Genomic DNA, 21790 nt, shown 5'->3' on the forward strand with positions numbered 1-21790 from the left:
CCCTCTTAGCATGTAACTTGTTTTTATTTTTCTACTTTGCACTGTGAAAATGGACTACATTCTTCATACAGAGCTTGAATGTTGAATGTTCTCTGCAGTCTTGAAATGCAACATGATTTTTTTTTTTAATAATGTTAGAATTTTAAAATCGGAAACCCATTCTAATCCAAATTATTTACCATTTTGGCCCTACTAACTGTAATATTTCCCTTGTTTCTTAGACTGCAAATAAGAGTTCAGATGAAAAGCTAGAAAGTGAAAAGCCAAGAAAAGGTCACATTTTTTTCTGAGGATCTGACAAAATTACATTTCTTCTTGCATAAATCTTGGAACTCTGGGTTGTTCATGGAGACATGTTTTATACATAAGGAACTGGGATTCTCACAATAGCCAAATTTTTCACTAAATAATTTGGTTTCAGTGATTTTTTGCTCTTCACCAAGGATATCTAGAACATAAAAGTGCGGTAACATAAAGTGAAATAGACATTAATCTGAAACAAAAGGCTAGAGAGAGAAATTCTCTCTATTGTTCTGTCTTTGGAAGATCTCTTTCTATGTCTTAAAAATTCATGTTTAAAAATTCTCTTGATATTTGAGTAAACAAAATCTTCTAGGCTGGGAAACATAGAAGAATATCAATCAAATAGTGAAAGATACGTTAAATTTAAAAGATGATGTTACCCAAGCCATATTAAACTGACAAAACTTTTTGAATGGATCTCTTCAGGTTACATCTGGGTTCTTAGAATTCTTGAAACTGAAGAAACTTCATGTGCATACCTGAAATATTTATCAGATTTTGAGAATATTGTAGACCCAAATTATATAGTAAGGGCTGTATTGGAGAGAGCGATCTGCTGAAAATTTTGAGGGTAAAAACATAGGCCTTTTGGAGGCATAAGTTAATATCTGAGACAGATTTCACCAAGTTTAATTTTCCAAGAAACTTGTGTGTGTATATGCCTGTACACAAAGACTGTTGTAGGAATTTTATTAGAAGCTGTGCCTTTTCCAGTATTGAAATTTGCAATAAGTATGACTGTATAGTAATTTCTATATATCTTTTTGGGGAGAAGAAAAGAGTGGGGCCCTCTCTGTAAACAAATGAAAAGCACTGTTGTTCCTACTGAGGTTGGTAGCAGTGATAGACAAGCAAAGAATTGATATGTTCTGAGACTCTTAACGTGTATTTACATTAGAAAACACTCAGCATTTTCTTTTCAAAAGAAGAATTTAAGAAGTTAATTGTTAGCTAAATCTGTGTACTTCTCAGAGTTTAAATGTCAGCAACATTTAACAGTTGTAATCTTTTTAAGTAATGGCAGTATGAATAAAAATTATAACAGACTGAAGGTGTTGATTTTTTTTAAATTACTAATGTAATTGTACAACTCATGTTATAAGTACAAGTCTCTTATGCACAGCTGAGAAATAAATGGCACAGGTTGGTAGGTGAATTTCTCTTAATAAGAAAGAATAAAGTTCAAGTAGAAAAAATATAACTGTACTTCTTTTTCTATGGGCACTATTTCTATTTCTAAGTTTTGTTGATTTTTTTTTTTTTGGTTAACCAAAAGCTGCATTTCCTCTTAAATGTTTTCAAAGCATGGTTGTCTATTCCTCATTTTTCTGTTTTTCTATTTTTTTCTTCTCTGTATAGTTTTAGTTAGAAATTGGCCTTTTGCTGATCTTAGGTGGAAATGACATCTGTTTGCAACTACATATGGCCTAAATGATGCAAAATGAGCAACAGAAATTATTTAAGGAACATTCAGCAAAAAACGTCTCTGACAACTTTCCTGTGCTTGTTTGCTCTATAAGCAGTTGCTCTTTTTCTGAAATAAATTATTGTTATTACTAATTTGAGATTTATTTCTCAAAAGTGGCAGTTTACAGTATATTTTAGGAAAAGCTTCATATTCTTCATAAAAAATAATAATCTATCTAATACTAAGCTTAATAAGGTGTTTTCTTGCTTGACTTTAATCAGCTTTGGCCAATCTTATTCCTTGATTGGCATGAGTTTGAAGATTTTTTTTTTGCATAACCTTTTTTACACTACCTTTTGTGATTTTTGTCAGAATACCTGATTTAATTGGAACATACTGGTATTTGAGATAATATGAATACGTAATAATTGTACCAATTCTTTCTTCTCTACTGAAATAAGTATTTGTCTTCAGGATATGCTCAAACAGTTGGAAGCAAATCAAATGGTCAGAACTTTGCTAATCAGAGAAATTATGTGTAAAATACAATCTTTAGTCAGTCTTGAGAAAGTTGTCTTCTGGATCAGACTTTCTTGACTGATAACTTACTGTGTCCTCACTGTATGTCATTGCTATAAGAGCACTTCAGGGTCTCAGGAGTTTCATGAATTTGCCCTAAGCAGTGCAATAGGAGGTGAGCTGGTTCAGCTCAAGTCACTTGTATTGATTTTTTAAACTAACTTGCTGTTTTATTTATGCATTTTATTGAGGAAACCATCTCTTCTTTCAGCAATAACATTGCGGTGCTAATCTCCAAGTGTGTGGATGCATTGAACATCAGGGAATTATATTATCTTTGTCTAGTACAGCTGTTGCAAGGTGTGTCACCAGCCCTAAAGCACCGTGGAAGTAGTCTGAACTGAAGCATTTCACTTTGTGTTTGCCATTGTCACAACATGCATATAGCTGTTGCCTACACTAAGCTAGCAAGGTTTTGCCATGTGCTTGTAACCTGGTAGGGTGTGATCCCAGGTGGTTAAGGAAAACTCAACTGACAAGGAGTATCTTATCAAGCCATAGTGACTTGACAGCTCTTGGTCATGTGTACGCACATGAGTTTGCTACTGGACATTGGGGATGTGACTTAAAGGTAGCTGGTACCAGTGAAAATCTGTTTTGGCCTGAACACGTTTTTTAAGAGGACCAAGGTGAGTAGTGTCATGCAGTAGTGTTGTATTGTGCTGAGGAATTGCTATGAACAGACTTTTAGCTGGGAGATGTCTTGGAATTCAGTGGTTTCATGAAATCACATTATCTGTCTTGAGTAACACTCTGATCCAAAATAATAGTCTTATTTTTTTCTAGAAGTCTTCATTTTGACCACAACATTTATTCTATCTGAGTTTAGGGATGTAGTTGATATATATTGTAGGTTTGCATTAGAGAGATACTTTTCTGAAGCAGTTTTCAACTTTATTGATAGCATGTGCAGTTAAGTTTGTTTGTTTGTTTGTTTGTGTTTTGTGTGTGTTTGTGTGTTTTTCTGGGCCAGTGATGATTACCAACTTGAAATTTCATGAAAACCAAGTCTAGGTGTTAAAATATTTTATCAAGAACAGTTGACAGCATGAGTTACAAAATACTCCAGTAGAATATGTTGCTGCAAAAGGAGTATCTGTATGAAACAGCCATTGTTAGGATTGTAACTTTGGATTTGAAAAATATTGTAGTGGTAGTGTGAAAATGTTTAACACTTTGAGGTCTGGTTATGATTATGGATTCATGAGTCATTTAGAAAAGCAGAGTTATTTATCTCTCTCTCGTATTCCTGCAGTGTTGGTAATCTTATGTTTCTCCAGGCAGTTTTATTTAAATGATTTGTTATGCTTCTAATTTTTTGTTACTAATATCATGTACTCGTATTGTCATTTTCTAGGTATGTCAACAGCCTTCTTTCAATGAGCTAGAGTGCCTTACTACAATGCAAAAATATGAAATCAAACTTTTACAGGAAAAACTGAAAAAAACAAGTCTTAACCTAGCAGAGCATAATTTGTACATTAAAGATAGCCTGGAACGCAAAACTATAAGGAGGAGAAGAAAGCATGAGGTAGGATAGTTTTATTGTCTTGTGAAATTGTGTCTAAGTCAGACTGGTAAAGCCAAACGTTTTTGCTCAAGGGCCCAGATAATAATTTTAATATCTGTTGATGCTACTTATAATTCTGGAAGCTTGTTTGAATGGTTCTTGTGTTATCTGCCAAAGACTTGTTAAAATAGCTGCTGGGAGTAGATGGTTTTACCTTATTAAATAGTGAATAAGGGATTCTTAATTAAATGAAATATTTGAAGGATAAATTCTTTGTAGATTTGTTAAAATTAATATTTATCAAGTATTTTCTGGTGTTTATAAGAATGACCATCTTTCCCTGGAAGGAAAATGAGATAAAAATAAATGGTTATTCTTATGATTTTGTAAATGAAAAATATTTTTTTTGTCAAATACTTGATTTTTTAACGTGTGATGAATTTCTTTAAGAATGACAGTAATGTCGTTTTGAAGTTTATGCTTTTGTTTTTTTGTTATTCTGTATATATTTCCCTTTCATGATGACTTCCTGTTAAATTTAGACACCAAGTAACAGTAACAGCTATGAAGCATGCTAATGAAACTAATTTCATGGTTGAAATTTATTTATTAAATTAGCCAAAGTTATGGCTAATTTATGGTGTTTTTCAGTGTTTTCAGCTTCTTCCACATCTAAAATTTCTGTTTGTTGTGATGGTACAGAATATGAGAAACTTGGAAGATTTCTGTAGCAAGGAAGCAGATAGACATATGGTTCTGCGTTATACAAATAGTTTACAAGAATATACCATCATACTTTGCTTCCTTAGAAATATACTGGGTTTCCCACATTTGATAATCTCATAACATGTCCTTTGAAAATGGAATGACTTGTTCTCTCAATGTCCTGTGCTGTATGCCATTTTTGGGAACACATTTGTTTAGGAATATGTCATGGTACATCTGTGAAAACATGTTTAAGAAAAGACAAAATGCTGCACAGACAGTGTAGAGTGAAGAACAGAAGATGAGAAACAGACCTACAAACACTAAGGTCATAGAAAGAGAAGAAGAGGAGGAGGACTGCCATTGAACAGATGTCCAGGCCATAGCTTGTGTAGGAGCCCACACCAGAGTAGATGGATATTCTCTCACAGAAACTGCAGCATGTGGACAGGATTCCATGCTGGAACAGATTCTTCTGACACAAACTGTAGTCCATGGAGGATCCACTCTGGAACAGGTTTATCCTGTGGAAAGGCCCCACACTGGAATAAGGAAAAGCATTAGGAGGAAAGAATGGCTGAGAAGAGCTGTTAAGGACTGACTATAACTCTTCATTCCTCTGCACTGTTCAGTAGGAGGTAGGGGAGTCAGAAGTGAAGGGGTCGGTTGAGCCTGGGCAGCAGATTGGAGAAAAGGTGTTGATTTAGTATTTTATTTCTTAGTACTCAAATCTATTTTAAGTGGCAATAACTTAAATTATTTTTGCCTAAGTCAAGACTACTCATAATGGTGAATAGTAAGTGATTTCCATTTCTTCCTCTGAATCCACAAACATTTTCTTCTCCCCCTGACCTGGTGAGGAAGGAATGAGTGAGCAGTGTGGTGTTAACCCACCACAATGTCATTTCTTGTTTCTTCATAATAGTGTTAATGACAGTACCATGTTTGTCGTGAACTGTCGGGAATAAAGCAGTTACGCTCCCTTAAGTAAAAGAAATGCAAACTTTAAAATCCTTTTGTAGGGAATTTTCTTATTTTGATATGTACATCCTAGTCATGCTCTTTTGGTACTCAGAGTTGGTTCACATGTGCACTTTTTCATCTGTGCATGCAATCTGTATTAAAACTTTTGGGAACTGCATTAACAGCCTATAGATCCTTTGTATTTAGTCAGGCCAGTAAGGAAAATTATAAAAACATTCCACATTTAGGATCACAAACTATACATATAAAGTAGAAAAGGTGGTATTGTTGTCTTTACCAATTTTCCCTTGAAAACATCTTCCATTATCTTCTTGTTCAGTCTTCTATGAAAAAACTATTCATGATGGAAGTTACTAGCATATGATTTGACAGAAAAAATGTGTGGGATATACAATTGTTGTTTTACAACAGTAACCCATTTGGCCTCACAGAGATTCTGTTGTGTTAATCCTTTATCTCCCCTTATATGTATTCTTAGGATTCAAAGAACAAATAAGCATGAAATTAGTTTTGAGCAGAACGACACTGCTTTCATTACTTTCTGGTCTAAAAAGCCAAAGATTTTGAAAGATGAAATAATTAGAAAGGTGTTGGGACAGTACAAAAACTTGCCACTAGTGTGATAAATTGGGATGTGTGTGGTCACATGACTGTGTGCTTCCACCTATGTTTGCTTCTGCAGAATGCATAATACATATAGAACTGTAGGCTACTCTTTTTTGTGAACTGCAGAAATTCAATTGCCTTATGTCCTAACTATCAGACAGATGAAGCAAGGGTTAAAAGCTTTGTTAAGTCTGCATGTGAGTTGTCATTTTTTTTTTTTTATAGTGTGCGTGCATGTATTTAGAGGCATCTGTAACCTCAGTAGTCTAGTCCCTGTGGAAAGTGGTATGACTGAGTGCTCTTTTGTACAAAGACTTAAAAAGTCAGTTGCTTGATCTTCTTGGAGCTCTTTTTGGAGCTTAAACTTTGTCACTTTGTGAGCCATGTATGATTTCTGTTACTTAATTGGACTGCCATCAATATGTCTCCTGGCCAATTCGGTAGCACAGCTGTTGTTTTTTTATAGCTAAGCTTTCCCATTGTATGATACATAAGACTTAAAACTGTTGCTATTGATCTACATTCTGTAGCTTTCTCCTGAGTTTGTACGTCAAGGTATTAAAAAGCATGACTTGAAGTACTGATAAAGTTCATGTTGAAACACAGTTCAGGAGTTTGCTGATTTTCCTCTCCAGATGGTGCAGATGGATTGTCAGAAGATTGTTTAAAAAGAGGCATCTTTTTCTGTTTCTAGTACTTATGTTAACAGCTAATGTGTGTCCCATGCACTTACCAGCTATTTCTTTACATTAAATCATCTGTCACAAAGTTTCTTATCTATTAATATTACAAAGCCTGTTTATTTCTGTTATTTTGCTATTTGACATAGTCTTTTGTAAACATTTTTATGATCATTTGATGAAAAACTTCTGGCATAATCTTTTGCTGACTTGGATTAACATTCTTTGCTCATAAAACTGGGCTTTTCCTTCCTCCTAAACATTTAGGAAATGTTTTAACCATTGTAGAATTTCAGGACAGTTAAAAATTAAATGCTTAAACCTCGCAGCTGCAGCAAAGTTTGCATTTGTGAGAAGGGTGTTACAGATGCCATCTTCTAACAGCTTTGCAGCAGCCCCGGGCAATCAAATTACAATATGTTTTACTACAGAGTCTCTTCTGTTTTGGTAGGAAAATGAAACTGTTTACCTTCTTAGCAAAGGCTGCCTTCAAATTACCTATGTATGCCTGTGAAACCCAGACCCAGTGCCTTCACAGACTTCTAGTCTGATCACTGAACAGGTTAAAACATATTCAAACAATTGATTGTTTCTTAATGCACAGCACCAGTCACATCTGTTTTCAGGGGAATTATTTTCATGTTCATGTTTAGTTAGGATTTTTCTTTGAAGTTTTTCCACGCCTTGGCCCTGTGAAAAAGACTCACAGTACAATCCCAGGTAGCTATACGTATAAAAAATGTATATATATATGTAAAAACTATTGTGTCATCATTCTGTCTGATCACCTCTGTTTAAATCAGGGTGATTATGGATTTTACATTTTGATGGGGTTTTTCTTCTCTTTTGCTCATTCTTCTGTAGCATGTGTCTACCTAGTTATTCTCAGCAATCTGGTGCTGGTTGTTCCAGTTCTTTTGTTGTGCTTCTTTTTGGTAACAAATGCAGTGCTTTGACCTTTTATTCCTGATTTCAGAAAAATAATGTATTTTCCAAGTTTTCTGTGCACAAAGTTAAACTAGGAAACATTTATTGAAAAATGATGCATTCTGTATTTTTAAGAAAAGTAGTATGGGTATGCAGTAATTAGGAAAGATAGGGGTTTTATTTAACATTTTGATTTTAATCAAGAAGTCTGTAACTTTGAAGATGAGTATGTTTTTTGGTATATTTTGTAGATGAGTATGTGTTGGTCTTGGGATATTCTGCTTCACAGACACTTGAAAGGGATCAGTTTGGTTCTGTGCTATGTTACAGTGATAAATACCAGTGTTTATTAACTATAGTAGAAGTTTTAGGTGTCTCTACCAGAATTATTAGAAAAAAATTAAATCAAGAATTTTACTATTTCAAAGACACTTAGTCCATATGATGTTATACTGACAATATTAAACTACATGAATATGAATTTGGAAATACTATTTGAAATGTTCACTAAAACTGTCTTCTTTTTTTCTCCTAAAAGTTTCTGTGAACTAACAGTAATATACAAATGATATTCATTTGACATCCAGATCTTAAATGCACTGAATTTCTTTCCAAAAGTTATTTTTATGGTGTTTGTTTGGGGGTTTTTTTGGGGGTTTTTTTTGATTTTTTTGGTTTTTTTGAGGAGTTTTGTTTAATTGGGGTTGATTGAATTGTTGATTTCTTATCTCGTTCAGGCACATTTAAAAAGCTGAAGAAAACAAAACCAAATAACACAATCACTGTGTCAATATTTAAATTCTGAAATGTTATAATTTTCTGTTATGTCAAGAATTTTTTTTTCTCTTCATTTAGAAATACCCACACAATTTAAAATGAAAGTATGAGATACAATGTCTTGTAAACATTTAATACTAGAAGGTAACAGTCACAGATAAAAATACTAATTGCTAAAAAATATTCTCTTAAAGATTAAATTAATAGAATAGAATATTAGAAGCGCTGAAATACATAATGTTTAAGAAGACTTTATCCTAAATTCCTTTTGTTGTATATCAGTTATTTTGCAGTGAAAATGGCAGCTTGCAAGAACAATTATCACAATCTTAAATTTTTGTTTGACTTTATATATTTATGTAACAGCATTTTACCTTATCCATAATAATGCTTATCCGTATTAAGCATGTGTTAGTATTTCTCTGTCCTTAACCAAAGTTATTCAGAAAATCAGAAAGTCTAATTTGATGAGGTCTTTCTTTGCCATAAGGACGTATGACATAGAATGAACAAGAAAGCTGCTCAGTTTAAGTGTTACTTTCACATATTCTTTCTCCAGATTGCTATATGAAGCTGTACATAATATAAACACATACTCTTGTCTCTAGTTAGTCACATTATAGTTAATGACCATATGGTCATTATGGTATAAGATCTACTGTCTGTTGTATTTATATTCCTCAAGCATATTGTTCCTTCAACTTCACAGTGTGTTAAACTATTTCAAAGGGAAAAAAATCCTTTCCCTCTTGTTTCTGGTTGTCCTATCAAGTGTAACCTTGGACCCGTATAGAGCAATTAGAACAGCCTCTATCCCCTCCTTTGTAATGAGGTTTCTTGCATTTCTGAGTCTATAACCCTTTAGTCTTCCCTAATGGGACATCATTATTCTGAAAGAAACAATGTAAATGTAAATGAATATTCTCATTAACGAGTCACAGAGAAACCTTTAGTGTTAGCGCTGTGGTAATTCTGCTTGTTATTTCTCTGGTATTCCATGCAGATTTTTTTTTTTTTATAATTCATTATTAGTATTCAAAATTACTTCTTCTTTAATTCTGCATGTCTTTCATAATCCGGTGTTCCAACTAGTTCAACCATGTCCTTGTTTTATTCTCCAGGAACCACCTGTGAAACGTTCAAGGTCTCTGTCCCCAAAGAGCTCTTTTAGAGAGTCAGAGGAGCTAAGGAAGCTTAAAATAGCTGAAAGGAAGATTGAAAACTTAGAGAAGACACTGTGGCTAAAGGTGAACCTTACCTCCAGTAGCTATAGGCTTACATAGATAAAGATCTACCAAAATAAACAGACATTTTAAAAATGCAAAATGCACATATCATTATGGACTATAAGTGTGTTGGCATAAGAGAGTACTCTTCATTATTTTGCCTTTTTCCTTTACCACTAGGAATCTTGTGTTATTACTCCTGCAGGCCTATGGAAGCCTAATTTGAACTGTCATCAATAATATGTGCTTATTAAATATATTTTCAAAATTTGTTTCTGAGAAGATATATTCTCAGAAATTAACATATTCCTATAAAAATAAAGTGAAACAGAAAATACAAAGAACGTTGTTGGGTTTTTTTGGACAGAGAAGACAGTATTTAAAAATGCTGACATTAGTTACTTGAAACAGATTTGACCCTTGTAGTCTTAGAAGTTGTCATTCTATCAAATGCTAGCTAAAAAATACCCAATAAACAAACCCAACCCCACCCCCTAACCCTTGGTAGAAAAGTTTAATTGATCTTGTATTGCAATTTCCAATTTTTTCCTTCTTTTGCAACTTATTACCTTTTGAGTGACCTGTTGGTTTCAAATTGCATCTCATAATGCAAAATCCAAACCCTGAGTCACATTTTCTTAAGTATTTGCAATTCATACCCTGTCTCTCTTCTCTTTTCCTTTCCCCTTCCCCTTTCCCGTTCTTATTACTTATGTTTGTTCATAGTTGTGGAATGTGAAATGTATTTTTACTATATGTAGCTTAAAGCAGAACTGGGTGTATTCAACATGCTGTATTAAATGTCAAGTAAGTGAAAAAAATTGAGGCACCTTATAAAACATTGTTCTGAGCTCCTGCCTCATGGAAAAAACACCCATATGTGCTAAGTCAATTTAAAAAAGAAAGTGAGTGGGAATTATATTTTATCACAAATGCAAAAGTCCACCACCCTGTATACTTGAGAGAGTTCAATGTAGTGTCTTAACACTCACAGAGTATACAAACAGGAAAGATGATTTAGGCTTCAAATTCAGTCATATAAGCAACTCTTGTTCCTTGGAGTCTGAATCTTAATTTTATTTTGTTTTTCTCTTTTTTGAGAAATATGATGCATGTTATACCAGCTCTACCTGAGAACTGGCCTTTGACAGGCCTCCTTTTTGTTAGTCTTGCTTGGCCTGCCAGACACTGAAGCTACAGATTATTCTGGCATTGTTGACTGTATGCTCTGCCGTTGGCAGCAAAGCTCACACATCGGTGTGTATGGTGGTTGTCTTAAATTGATGTTTCTTTGTGTATTATTCTGGAAGGAGGAATTAAGAGAAGCACTCTGAATTTTCTAAGCAGGTGCAGAAGAGAAAGAACTGTTATTTTTTCTGAATGACCTCACAAAAAATATTTACCATTCATCATCTTAAAACGTAATTTAGGAATCTCTGCAGCTTTATTATGTTGCAAGTGTAGGATCTCACAGCTGTTAATCCATGAAGTCTTTAAGGGCTAGATTTTATATCTTGTCTTGAAACTGAGCATATGAACTCCTTGACTTTACTGTTGACTTCTTTTGTGAAATGCTTTAATTGATTGATTGTAGAGGCCCAGGTTAACATATTAAACAGTGTTGTGAGGCTGTTGCCTGTATGACCGTGGAACTTAGTTGTCATTACATTAACAGCAGAATAACTCTATGGGCATTATATGATTCTTGATATTAGTCTCCTTGCTGGAATTGCTTCCAACAAAGAATAAAGCATCTGATCAACATGTTTGAAACTAACACTTGCATTATTGCTTCCGAAGCAAAGTGTGGACGCTATGATTACCTGAAATATACTTACTCAGAAAAACACTTGATGTATCAAAAACATACTGATAATGCATATACTGAATGTGAAATTGTGACTTTAATCAGCAATCCTTCTGAAAAAAGTGGTAACAATTAGAAAAATAGATAAACAGCTTTATTTGTGGGGTCTTCAGGAATAGGAATATTTGGTGCTTCAGTCACAGAAACAGAAAATGGCAAGGTGTCATCTGTGGAATTATTCAGGTCTCCTCAGCTGACTATTTCTGGCCAGGGGAAGTTGTCTCTTACTGTCTTTATTAATAATATTAGTAAAATAATCATATACATTCAGAGCGTCCATAGTTTTGATAAGGGATTGGCTTCATTTCTGCACTTCAGGACATATTAAGAAGTAACAGAGCATGCCTTATTGCCCTCTTGCTTAGAGAAGAGAATGTCAAAAGTAAGTAAGACTATGTCTTGGATTTAGAATAAAAAATCAGGCTGGTATTTAGAATGGTCCACAGCATAAGTACATCAGTATGCATTTGGTCTTTAAGAAGTGGATGGAAGTTTGGTTACTGAGATTTAGATATTTAGTATGAATTCCAAATATGTTCTCCCATCTTATGTTTCTATAACTGTGGTTCCTGCTACAGCCTAGAGGAAGTATTCCTGGCTTTAACTGAAAAGTTATCAAAAGCAACAGGAGATCTTCCCTTTGAATTTTCTCATCCTTTTAAGTTCTAAAATTTTGGAGACAATTGAAAGGACAATATGTAGATGAGTCTTAAAGGCCACCTTAATACTGCTTTTATATGAGCAAGGCATACTTTTACATTTAATTTAGATTTTATATGTAGTTCTGTTCCATATCTAGAGTTCAGATGCTGAAAGTATATTAATGCATCTTTTCCACATCACTACTTGTGGAAAAAAACTGTTTTGTAATGGTCAGGTGTCTTGTCAGCCTAAAGAAGAGTAGTCAAAGAACTGAATTGGTACATTTTAAAATTCCATTTTAGTTCAATTTTTACTGTAACAAATGTACTGACAGGCCAATTTCAACTAAATTTTAAAGTATTGATTAGGGTCTTTTGGTTTGTCTCAGCTGCCTTGAAATAACAATATGAGGGTTTTTTTTCCTCACAGACAGTTGGGTTCTTCCTACTGCAGATTTGACTTTTCTTTTGTTTTTTTATTATTGCATGGCAAGTACTATAGAATGACAGTAGAGAGCTGGAGAATAAAGTGGAATTGCAGCACTGCTAGAGATGGTTGTTCTGTCCCATTTCTGTTAATACCTAGAAATCTTTTTATGAGACAGTTTTATTATTTAAAAATATCATGTAATTCAATCAGAGAGAGATAAAGCTAAGTGAGATTATGAAAATTATAGTGAGAATTTGAAATTCAGAACTGCTTAATAATTCAATAAAAGAGAATGATTAGGACAGTTAATTGTTTAATTTCAATTTTGTGAGAACAGAGCAACTGATAAAGGTACAGGTAAGCAAGAATGAAAAACATGGATTTATGAATAGGAAAGGCCAAATTCTACACTTGGTTGAGTCTCTGAAAGGGCATTGACACTAAAAAACTTCTGAGGATTTATGCTAAAGACATTATTTTCCACTACCTTGCCAGACTTGATCAGTTTTCACTGGCAATATGAAACAAAACAAACTCAGAACAATGATTTTGTGAACTTTTCTTCAAAAAACAGCATGTATACTGGAATTCTAATAAAAATTTCCTTTTGTAGTGTCAAGCAAAGCTTGGTAATAAGTCTCTGTGGCCTTCCAGAATTTATCTTGCTATTGTTGTTTTTAATATCATTGTAGTAAAAAAAAACAGTAAAAACCCCAGTTAAAAGTACTTTTTAAGCAGTTATAAGTTTATAAATGTATCTGGTATAGAGGTTATTTGAGGAAAAAACCCCACTGCCAGTATTTAATGGTAAGATCACTTTAGTACTTGCTTCTATTTCTCAATCTGATTTTTGTGCTGCCTGAATTGGTTCCAAGAAACTTCTGGAGTTTTATATATATATCAGGATTTAAAATTTATGTGTCATGAAAGCTGGGCTACATTTTGGAAGCTGAATTTAGTCCTATATACTTTGTAGTTAGCACTACTGTAGAAACTCTTGCCATGTTTTTATAGTAGGATTGCATTTTTACTGCTTGCAGCTCTGACTATTGGTGTATCTTACTTATTGATTACTACTGAAAAGTCTTTCTTGCATATAATCAGTAAATGCATACAAATACTGTATTGTTCATTACTTAGAGATTAAGGAACATGTTCTTTAGTTGCTCTACAAAGAGAGCTCCCATTGAACCGGAATTGAAGCTTTGAGGGCAAATTTTACTACAGGATAATGTCTGGTGAATTCTTTGCTGCTGTATGCCAGAATTTGACTTGCTTTGTGCTGTGGAATGTCCTTTTTGAGGTTTGATTTTTTTCAGAGCACATCATTGTCACTATGGAAAAATCTTTCTTTACACTTGTGTGACATTATTTTCTAATAGAAATTAAGGTATTATCATAGAATCAGAGAATGGTAGGGTTTGGAAGGGACCTTTAGAGATCATCTAGTCCAACCCCCCTGCAGAAGCAAGTCAACCTAGATCACGTTGCATAGGAAACATGTCCAGGCGGGATCTCCAAGGAAGGAGACTCCACACCCTCCCTGGGCAGCCTGTGCCACTGCTCCGTCACCCTCACAGTGAAATAGTTTTTTCTTATGTTTAAGTGGAACTTTTTGTGTTCCAGCTTCATCCCCTTACCTCTTGTCCTGTTGCTAGATACCATCAAAAAGGGATGTCCCAACCTCCTGACACCCACCCTTTTGATATTTGTAAATGTTAATAAGATCCCCCCTCAGTCTCCTCCAGGCTAAACAGCCCCAGTTCCTGCAGCTTTTCCTCGTATAAAAGATGCTCCAGTCCCATGATCATCTTGATGGCCCTGCGCTGGACTCTCTCCAGAAGTTCTCTGCCCGTCTTGAGCTGAGGAGCCCCGAACTGGACACAGTACTCTAGAGGCCTCATCAGGACACAGTAGAGAGGGAGATTCTTCTCCCTCTTGACCTGCTGGCTACGCTTGATGCATCCCAGGATTCAATTCTCTAAAGAGAGTACAGTTTTTAGTATAGTTTTAGTATGATTTTGAATTTATAAAAACTTTTGCAAATTTTGTTTTTTGTTTTTTGTAACATAAATGCAGGACAAAGTCTGAGTGTTACAGGTTTATATATATTTGCAGAAAGATGTCAATGCAAGAGGAAATCCCAAAACTATTTAAGGTTTTGGGTGTTTTAATGTGGACTTCAGTGTGGCCAGTGTTTCCCTCAAAATTTTCTATCTATGTATTTTTAGATGTATTAGGCCAATGCATTCACAAGATTAAAAACCACACTTTGGTAGTAAATTCTTTAAAACTTCTCATCAGGATTAATAAAATATTTAAGTAAAGTTTGCCAAATCAGCAAAATTTCCAGAAGTAGCAATAAGAAAAACTTGACTTTAAGTACTGTGACTCATGATCTTTCTGTTTAGTTTTCTGAGATTCATAGTCGTAACTTTAGTATAACTTTTTTTTTAATGTTATTTGTGTGACAGTCTCTTGCATTTTGCCTGACTAATTTTGGTTTCTGGTGCTATACAGACACAAGAAACTGATGAGCTAAGATCAGCCCATGAAAAACACAAAGAGAGGCTGCAGATGTTACAGACCAACTACAGAGTACTAAAAGAGCAATTAAAGCAGTGGGAAGACGGTGATAGCAGGTAAGTTACACAGCTCATTAAAAATATTTCCCTTACACAAGAAATCAGAACAAAATATTATATAGATATTCAAAAGATAATTTTATTTGAAGGAAGAAGGTACTCTGTGATGAGCTAGACTTTATCCTTTTTTAAAGCAGAATACATGGCATACCCCTGTATGAGAAAAATTACTCTTGAAACCGAGAGTAAAATGCATTGAGCTGACACCTTGACTCAGTTTATGTAGGATCTCATTGTGAGTCTGAGTACTGGACAAAGGTCTGCTAGGACTGCCTATTTATGCTTGTCTAATTCCCCAGTTGATTAATTTGTTGGTCATGTATGTTTTTAATTTTCTGTAATGGAATAATTGCTCTTTATGTTCCCAATAGTTTTTTAAAACAGTTCTATTTATTAAAAAATAGAAAAGTAACAGCTTCTCTAGCACTTAATGATTCAAACATTAACTGAAGCTAATCCTAAAATCCCCTCCTTATTGGGGAAAAAAAGGTGTACATGCATGAAAAGCATGGTGTTTTCATCTGTTAAATTATTATAAAATCAATTATTTCTGATCATTCTACAAAAATATTAGAGTAACCTGTCTTTATTAATGGCAATAAGAAAGACTCTACCACATAAAAATATAAAAATTTAAATAGCAAATATTCCACAGATAATTCTTCAAACTCTATACAGAGCAGTGATAATTTTATGAAACTTTTTTTTTTTTTTTTAATCCTTACCAGAGAGTTTCAGTTTTTGATAAGCAGACACATTTGGAAGTATGAAGACATTTCTTTTCACTTCAGTTATAAGACATTGCTGAGATATGTTTTTTCAGGCATTATTTCAAGAAAATAATTCCACCAGGTCCTTATGTCCTGGTGGCTTTAGGACGAATTCAGAGGGTACCTGTTGGTAAACACAAATGTGCTTTACAAAATTTCTTTTTTTTAATTAGAGCAATACTGACTAATCTTGACATAAAAACACTGTAGCTCCATCTTACTGGAAAGTGAGTCACAGAAATCACTGCAAAACTGGTAGCCATCCAGAGTCTAGGGTAACTTAAAGCGGCTTACTTTGAATGATAAACTATCCCTCATATATTAGTAATGCTCTGGCATATCTCAGTAGATTTGCATTGGTTTGTAATACTATGGCATTTACTTAAGAATGGTTTGTCTTTAAAAATGTGGATGAAAATGATGGTAAGGTACAAATCTGCTACAGGCATTAGTAGCATGGGAAGATTTTTTAAAATATCAAAGCATAAATAATGAATAGATTTGTTTAAATTAAAATGAAAGGTTTTGTTTATTTAGAGAAAACATAGGTGATTTTATTGTGTAGCTCACTGTTTTAAATTCAGTACAAGCTGGAAATGACTGAAACCTACTGGATGCTAGATACTTTATGGAATGAAATGATTTAATTCTATATCTAGAGCTAAGCAGGCATTCATGGTCCACCAAGAAGCCAAGGCTGAAAAGATACAGAAATACAACCTAGATAAAGACGGTAATATCAAACTTGATTTACAGTGAAGCACTGTGTTCTGGGTCAGATGGTTCAAGAAAAAAAAAAAAGAGGAAAAGGGAGAGACAAAAGCAACTTCTATTTCTTTTTAAAATAAATGAGACCAGTTTGTGCCCAAACAGGAGTGTATTTCACCAAAGCAGATATTGGGAAAAACGTAATACTGACTTTTTTAATCTATAGTTAAGATGAACTGGAAATTACAGAGTTTTGATCATTTTTGTCGTCATAACCTAATTATATGAAGCTACCATACTAAAAGAGGCTTGGTTTTCCTTTTCAATGTGTTTAAACAAAAGAAAGGATTCAAGACAGATAAAAACACTCTGCGTGTGGTTGCTATTCCTCACAGTTATTTTGCTGTCTCAAAAAGCTTTGTAATGCTGGTCTAATGTAAACTGTTCAGTAAGAACTCAGTATCGGGTACTTATGTGGCACTTCTGACCCTCTGCAAGTAATGGAGGACCCAATTCTTTTTCATTCTTCATAGATTAGAATCTGTTACTGAGATGGCAGCTGATGGGACCTAATCCACCTGTCAGTGTGTATGCCACTTCCACTGACATACGTGACTGCAAAGATGATGTGAGCCTTATGAGGATACCGTGAGGTTACCACATTCTCTGAGAGTTTATTTCTGTCCCCAGTAGGAATTTAGATTGCAGAGAGTTTTAATCCATTTTGGAAAGGATTTTAAAATTAAACTTATATCTTTTGCATTATTAAAATACATTCAAATATTTTACTCTTTTTTAAACTCTGAAATGTTTTTGTTTTCTTTTTCTCTGCTTCCAAATTCAGTATGCTTTTTCATCTTAGCCATGGATAGCTTTTTCTTTCATTAGACCATATATCAACAGTCTGAGTTAGAGTGGGCATTATTGCAACTTCCAGGTCAGTTTGCAGGGATCATTAGGGGAGCTGGCGGCTGTCCCATTTTCTTGCAGGAGATCTGGAGTGATTTCACCTTCTGCTTTCCCATGTCAGTATTGGAATATTGACAGAGGGAATGTGGGTGACACTACTCTGCCACATGTCATTTGAGAGCTAAGGTGCTATACTAGCACAATATCTGTCCGAAACTACATATTTGAACTTTTACCTAATAACTCATTGAAGGTTTCATGCCTCACGGAATATATACATCATACAAGATTTATGTTCGGTAGATGCTGCTGTTTAAAGTTTGTATTTTCTGAAATCAAGGATGCTTTTGTTCTTGTGGTCCTAAAACAAATATTTAAAAACAAACAACCTCTTTTTACTCATAAATGGGATTGAAAGTAGTAAAAGGAGATACCAGCATGCGAACCCCTGTCAGCTTAGTGAAGAGGGTTCTGATGCTATGTGGAATGAACTGGCTTTTTTCAAACGGGAACACAAAAAACTGTTGATTGAAAAGTGAGTTGTTACTTAAATGATGTTTACATACAGAAACATTCTGCTGGTGTTTCTGAAGGTAGAGCTTTGAAGGCCACATAAGAGGAATTCCTTGCAAAATTCCAAGAGAAAACCATTTTCTACCAAAAGCAGAAAACATCAGCTCTTTTTTTCATTTCTTTTTTTTCTCTTTTTTTACTCTCTTAAATCAGTGACAAGTTACAAGTTTGCTAGCACTAACAGAAACTGTATTCCATGATCTAGGGATTGTGTTAATTAATGTGGCTCTCATCTGTTGGAGGTGTCGCTCTTCATTAGCCTGTATTTTACACACTGCCGTGCTTCATTTTTGGAATGAGGTGGTGAGGGGATAACCTAGCCAGCCATCCTTGTTTGATCTCTGTGATACATACGCAATGCAGAATGCCTCAGCTCTCTTGGTTCCCTGCCCTGTCCTGCTAATCCCAGCTGAGCTCATTATGGTGTAGCCTTGCTGCTACTCCTGGAGCCAGAGCTGTCCAAGCTAATTACTGGTAGCAGCAGAGCTGCCTGTTAAGGGTCTGGTGTGGATCTGCTAACATGGTCCTTGGTAGTGACCTGCAAAAAGCACGAGGGAGTTGCTCTCTTTCTTGCTGTGCACAGCCTGTCCTTTGGGTTTAGTGCTGATCCCTTCACACAGCTCTTTTAGCTGTAGTAAGTGTAAAACTTGGTGAAGGAAACTCTTACTTTGGAAAACATACAGTTTGCTGCTTTGATCTTTTAGTTCATAGGCTATTATACTCAGCCAGGCAAAGTAAGAAAATGTCCTTTTATACTAGACAAAAGGAAGTTAGTATGGTATAATTAGCCCTTTGCTGCTATTTAACACTTTCTGTAAGTCAAGCTGATTTTATTCTTTTTATTTAAGAATCCAGACATCACAGAAACTTTTATTCAGACTTTGGTTTTGTCAGCATTAAAGAAAATGTGTTTTCCCAGTGGGTCACAATGTAAACTCATTTTGTGGAGATACCACGAAGGCTGCTATCACAGAAGTTCAACAAATTGTTTTGCAGTATGTTAAGTGCTTGTGTTGCCCAAAAGCTCCTTTGGTGTATTACATGCAATAGTGCTAGTATTATGTTGAATATGGTATTCTTATATACTCCAGTTGATCGTGTGCCTTTTCTTGTCACTGTATTGTCACATCTTTGTTTACCATTTTAAAACTGTCACAAGAAATTATCAGCTGTACTTCTTTCGTTTATTTTTTTTGTAGGAAAGAGCACTTGCCATATGCATAATTGCAGTTATTATTCTCCTTCCATCACTAATTAACACAAGCACCATAGGCAACAGTAACTCAGGAGGAAAATCAGAAGCCTCTCCTTTTTACACAAAGCCATGAAAGAGATTGCCTATGTATTATGTACACCTTGAAGGCTGGTACAGTTACATTGCTTTTCTAGAGCTCCTGTGCAGTCACAGTTGTGGGGAACACCCATATCGCTGGTACATTGCAGATCAGTGACTTTAGCTAGGTTGTGGTGAGATGGCATGAACAGACAGTAGAATTTTTAAGTCAAAAGGTGTTCTTAAAATTCTGCATAGTTCTTAGTAAAAAGCTAGTGCACCCTTGTGATCATTAAGGTGAACTCTTTTATGTGGATTTAGGTGATTTTTACTCTTTATGGGCAATGTAGCTTATTGTTAGCTGGAGTAAGGAAGGAATGAATATTTAACTCCTGTGGATTTTTTATATCTGTCTTCAATGTCTCCCTGTAATAATGACTGCCTTTAATTTGTTGAAGCAAGTCATCTGAGCTCATTTTCTTAAGAAAGTCAATATTAAATTTAGTATTACATCTGTGGATAGGGTTTCTCTGTGTTGCATATATTCTTTCTTAAGCTCTGTGGATAAAGGACGTGATCTAAAGAGTTGTACCAATTACTTATATGTGTGATTTTACAAGCAGTGTGAGTAAATCAGGTTAGCCCATGGTTTTTGTGGATGCACTTAATTTGATAGACCCTACCGATACATAGCTTGATTTAGAATATATCTAAGCCAAATCCAATGTAGCATTCCTTAAGGAAGAGTATCTGTGTAGAGGGTTTATTTTGATTGAAGTCTGGTTTAGCTTTAAATATGTGTAATTTCTGTCTCTAACTAGGCCAGAGAGTGAATGTTAGGAAAATAAAATTAATTTTTGTTGTTTATTTTCACTCCTTTCCTCTTGCTGTCCCTCCCACGTCCTTCTCTCCTCCCTCTCATGCCCTCTTCCTGCCCTCTTTCTTTCCAGGGATAGAACAGTGATGTAAAATGTATTCAACTTGCATATACATTGCTCTGAAAATAGATGAATTATAAATTAAGTACAGAGTAAAACCAAGGAAAGCCTGTTGATGCATGCCCCAAGCTCCAAAATGCAGCCATTACCAATAGTAGCACACTGTAAACAGTCAGTTGGTAAGTTATGAAATCTGTTTCTAAGTCAAGAAAAACTGCAGTTGTGTGGGAAGTCACTTATTCTGGTGTTGCCTATTCCCAAATCCTACTGAAGCTGGTGAAAAGACTTTGTGTCAGCCACTACTTTCTGTTGGTTCCTTTCTGTTGCCAAGTTTTCTTTTTGTCACAGGCAGGGATTGCTTTGACTTTCATCTAAGCTATTGGACTTGATGCACCTTTCAAGCTGTACACTAACACAGACAGAAATCAAGGGTTTTTTACTTAAATTTAAGCACCTCTTTTTAAAAAATATATGGAGTTTCTTGTTTTCATGAAATTCAGAACGCCTAATGTCAGACTTACTTTTTGGAGAATGCTGGAGAATGCGTGGCATTGTTATTACCATTTTTTTACTTCTTGATTAGTAAAGAATAGTATGTGCATGTTGTATTACTTTGCAATGAATAATGAAATATGTTCAAGAGCCATGGGCTGCATCCCCTCCATGATTAATGATGTGTAAATTTGAGCTGTTTGTGCGTATAAAAGAAGATGTTGCTATACTATTATGATACCACACTAGATTAGTAAAAAATTATAATAATCAATAAACTCTGATTTTTCAGTGTGTGCTCAATACTTTATGAATATATTTCTCTTGAATTTTCAGACATTGCCCTGAAATGAAGAGAATTTTTTTGCTATTACTATGATTTATCTTTGTCCTAAGTGCATTACACAGTAATTGTTGTGTGACTTTACAGAAACTGTTTTCGGTCATAGTTTTATCTGACTTATTAAGCTTCCTCCCCCTCTATTTCTCCTTTGCAAAGAATATCATATAATTTTCTACCATGTATATAATGTGGCTTGAAAGATGCTTTTTTAATTTTATGAGTTATAAAATTTAATTTTAAATTAATAAATCAAAGCTAAACAAGTCCAAAAATTAAGTTCACTTTGAGATCTGAACCAATAGTGCTAAGAAAATCGTATAACTTGTAAGCCCTCATGACTCATTCTGTTAAGAAATCCTATACCAAGCACCAGCTAAACTCTTGCAAAAAATGAAGAGTTACAAACAGGAACAAAAAGAGGAAACTGAAATAAATTCTGTAAGTATTCTTTAAAGTGTTTATTAATTCTAATGGCCAAATGGAAAGAACCTGACAG

At 34.6% G+C, this 21790-nt stretch overlaps 1 protein-coding gene across 6 annotated transcripts in view; it reads left to right on the top strand.

Annotated features, from left to right (window-relative positions):
* The window catches only part of CNTLN (centlein), a 267553-nt gene that overhangs the window by 160094 nt on the left and 85669 nt on the right, over positions 1-21790 (top strand). For all 6 annotated transcript variants that reach the window (XM_062018635.1, XM_062018636.1, XM_062018632.1 and 3 more), the window contains 3 exons: positions 3648-3821; positions 9601-9726; positions 15164-15285. In XM_062018635.1, the coding sequence (XP_061874619.1) occupies positions 3648-3821; positions 9601-9726; positions 15164-15285 (422 nt within the window). The remainder of the gene's footprint in view (positions 1-3647; positions 3822-9600; positions 9727-15163; positions 15286-21790) is intronic.

Source organism: Colius striatus, chromosome Z, assembly GCF_028858725.1.
Source record: "Colius striatus isolate bColStr4 chromosome Z, bColStr4.1.hap1, whole genome shotgun sequence".
Lineage (NCBI taxonomy): Eukaryota > Metazoa > Chordata > Aves > Coliiformes > Coliidae > Colius > Colius striatus.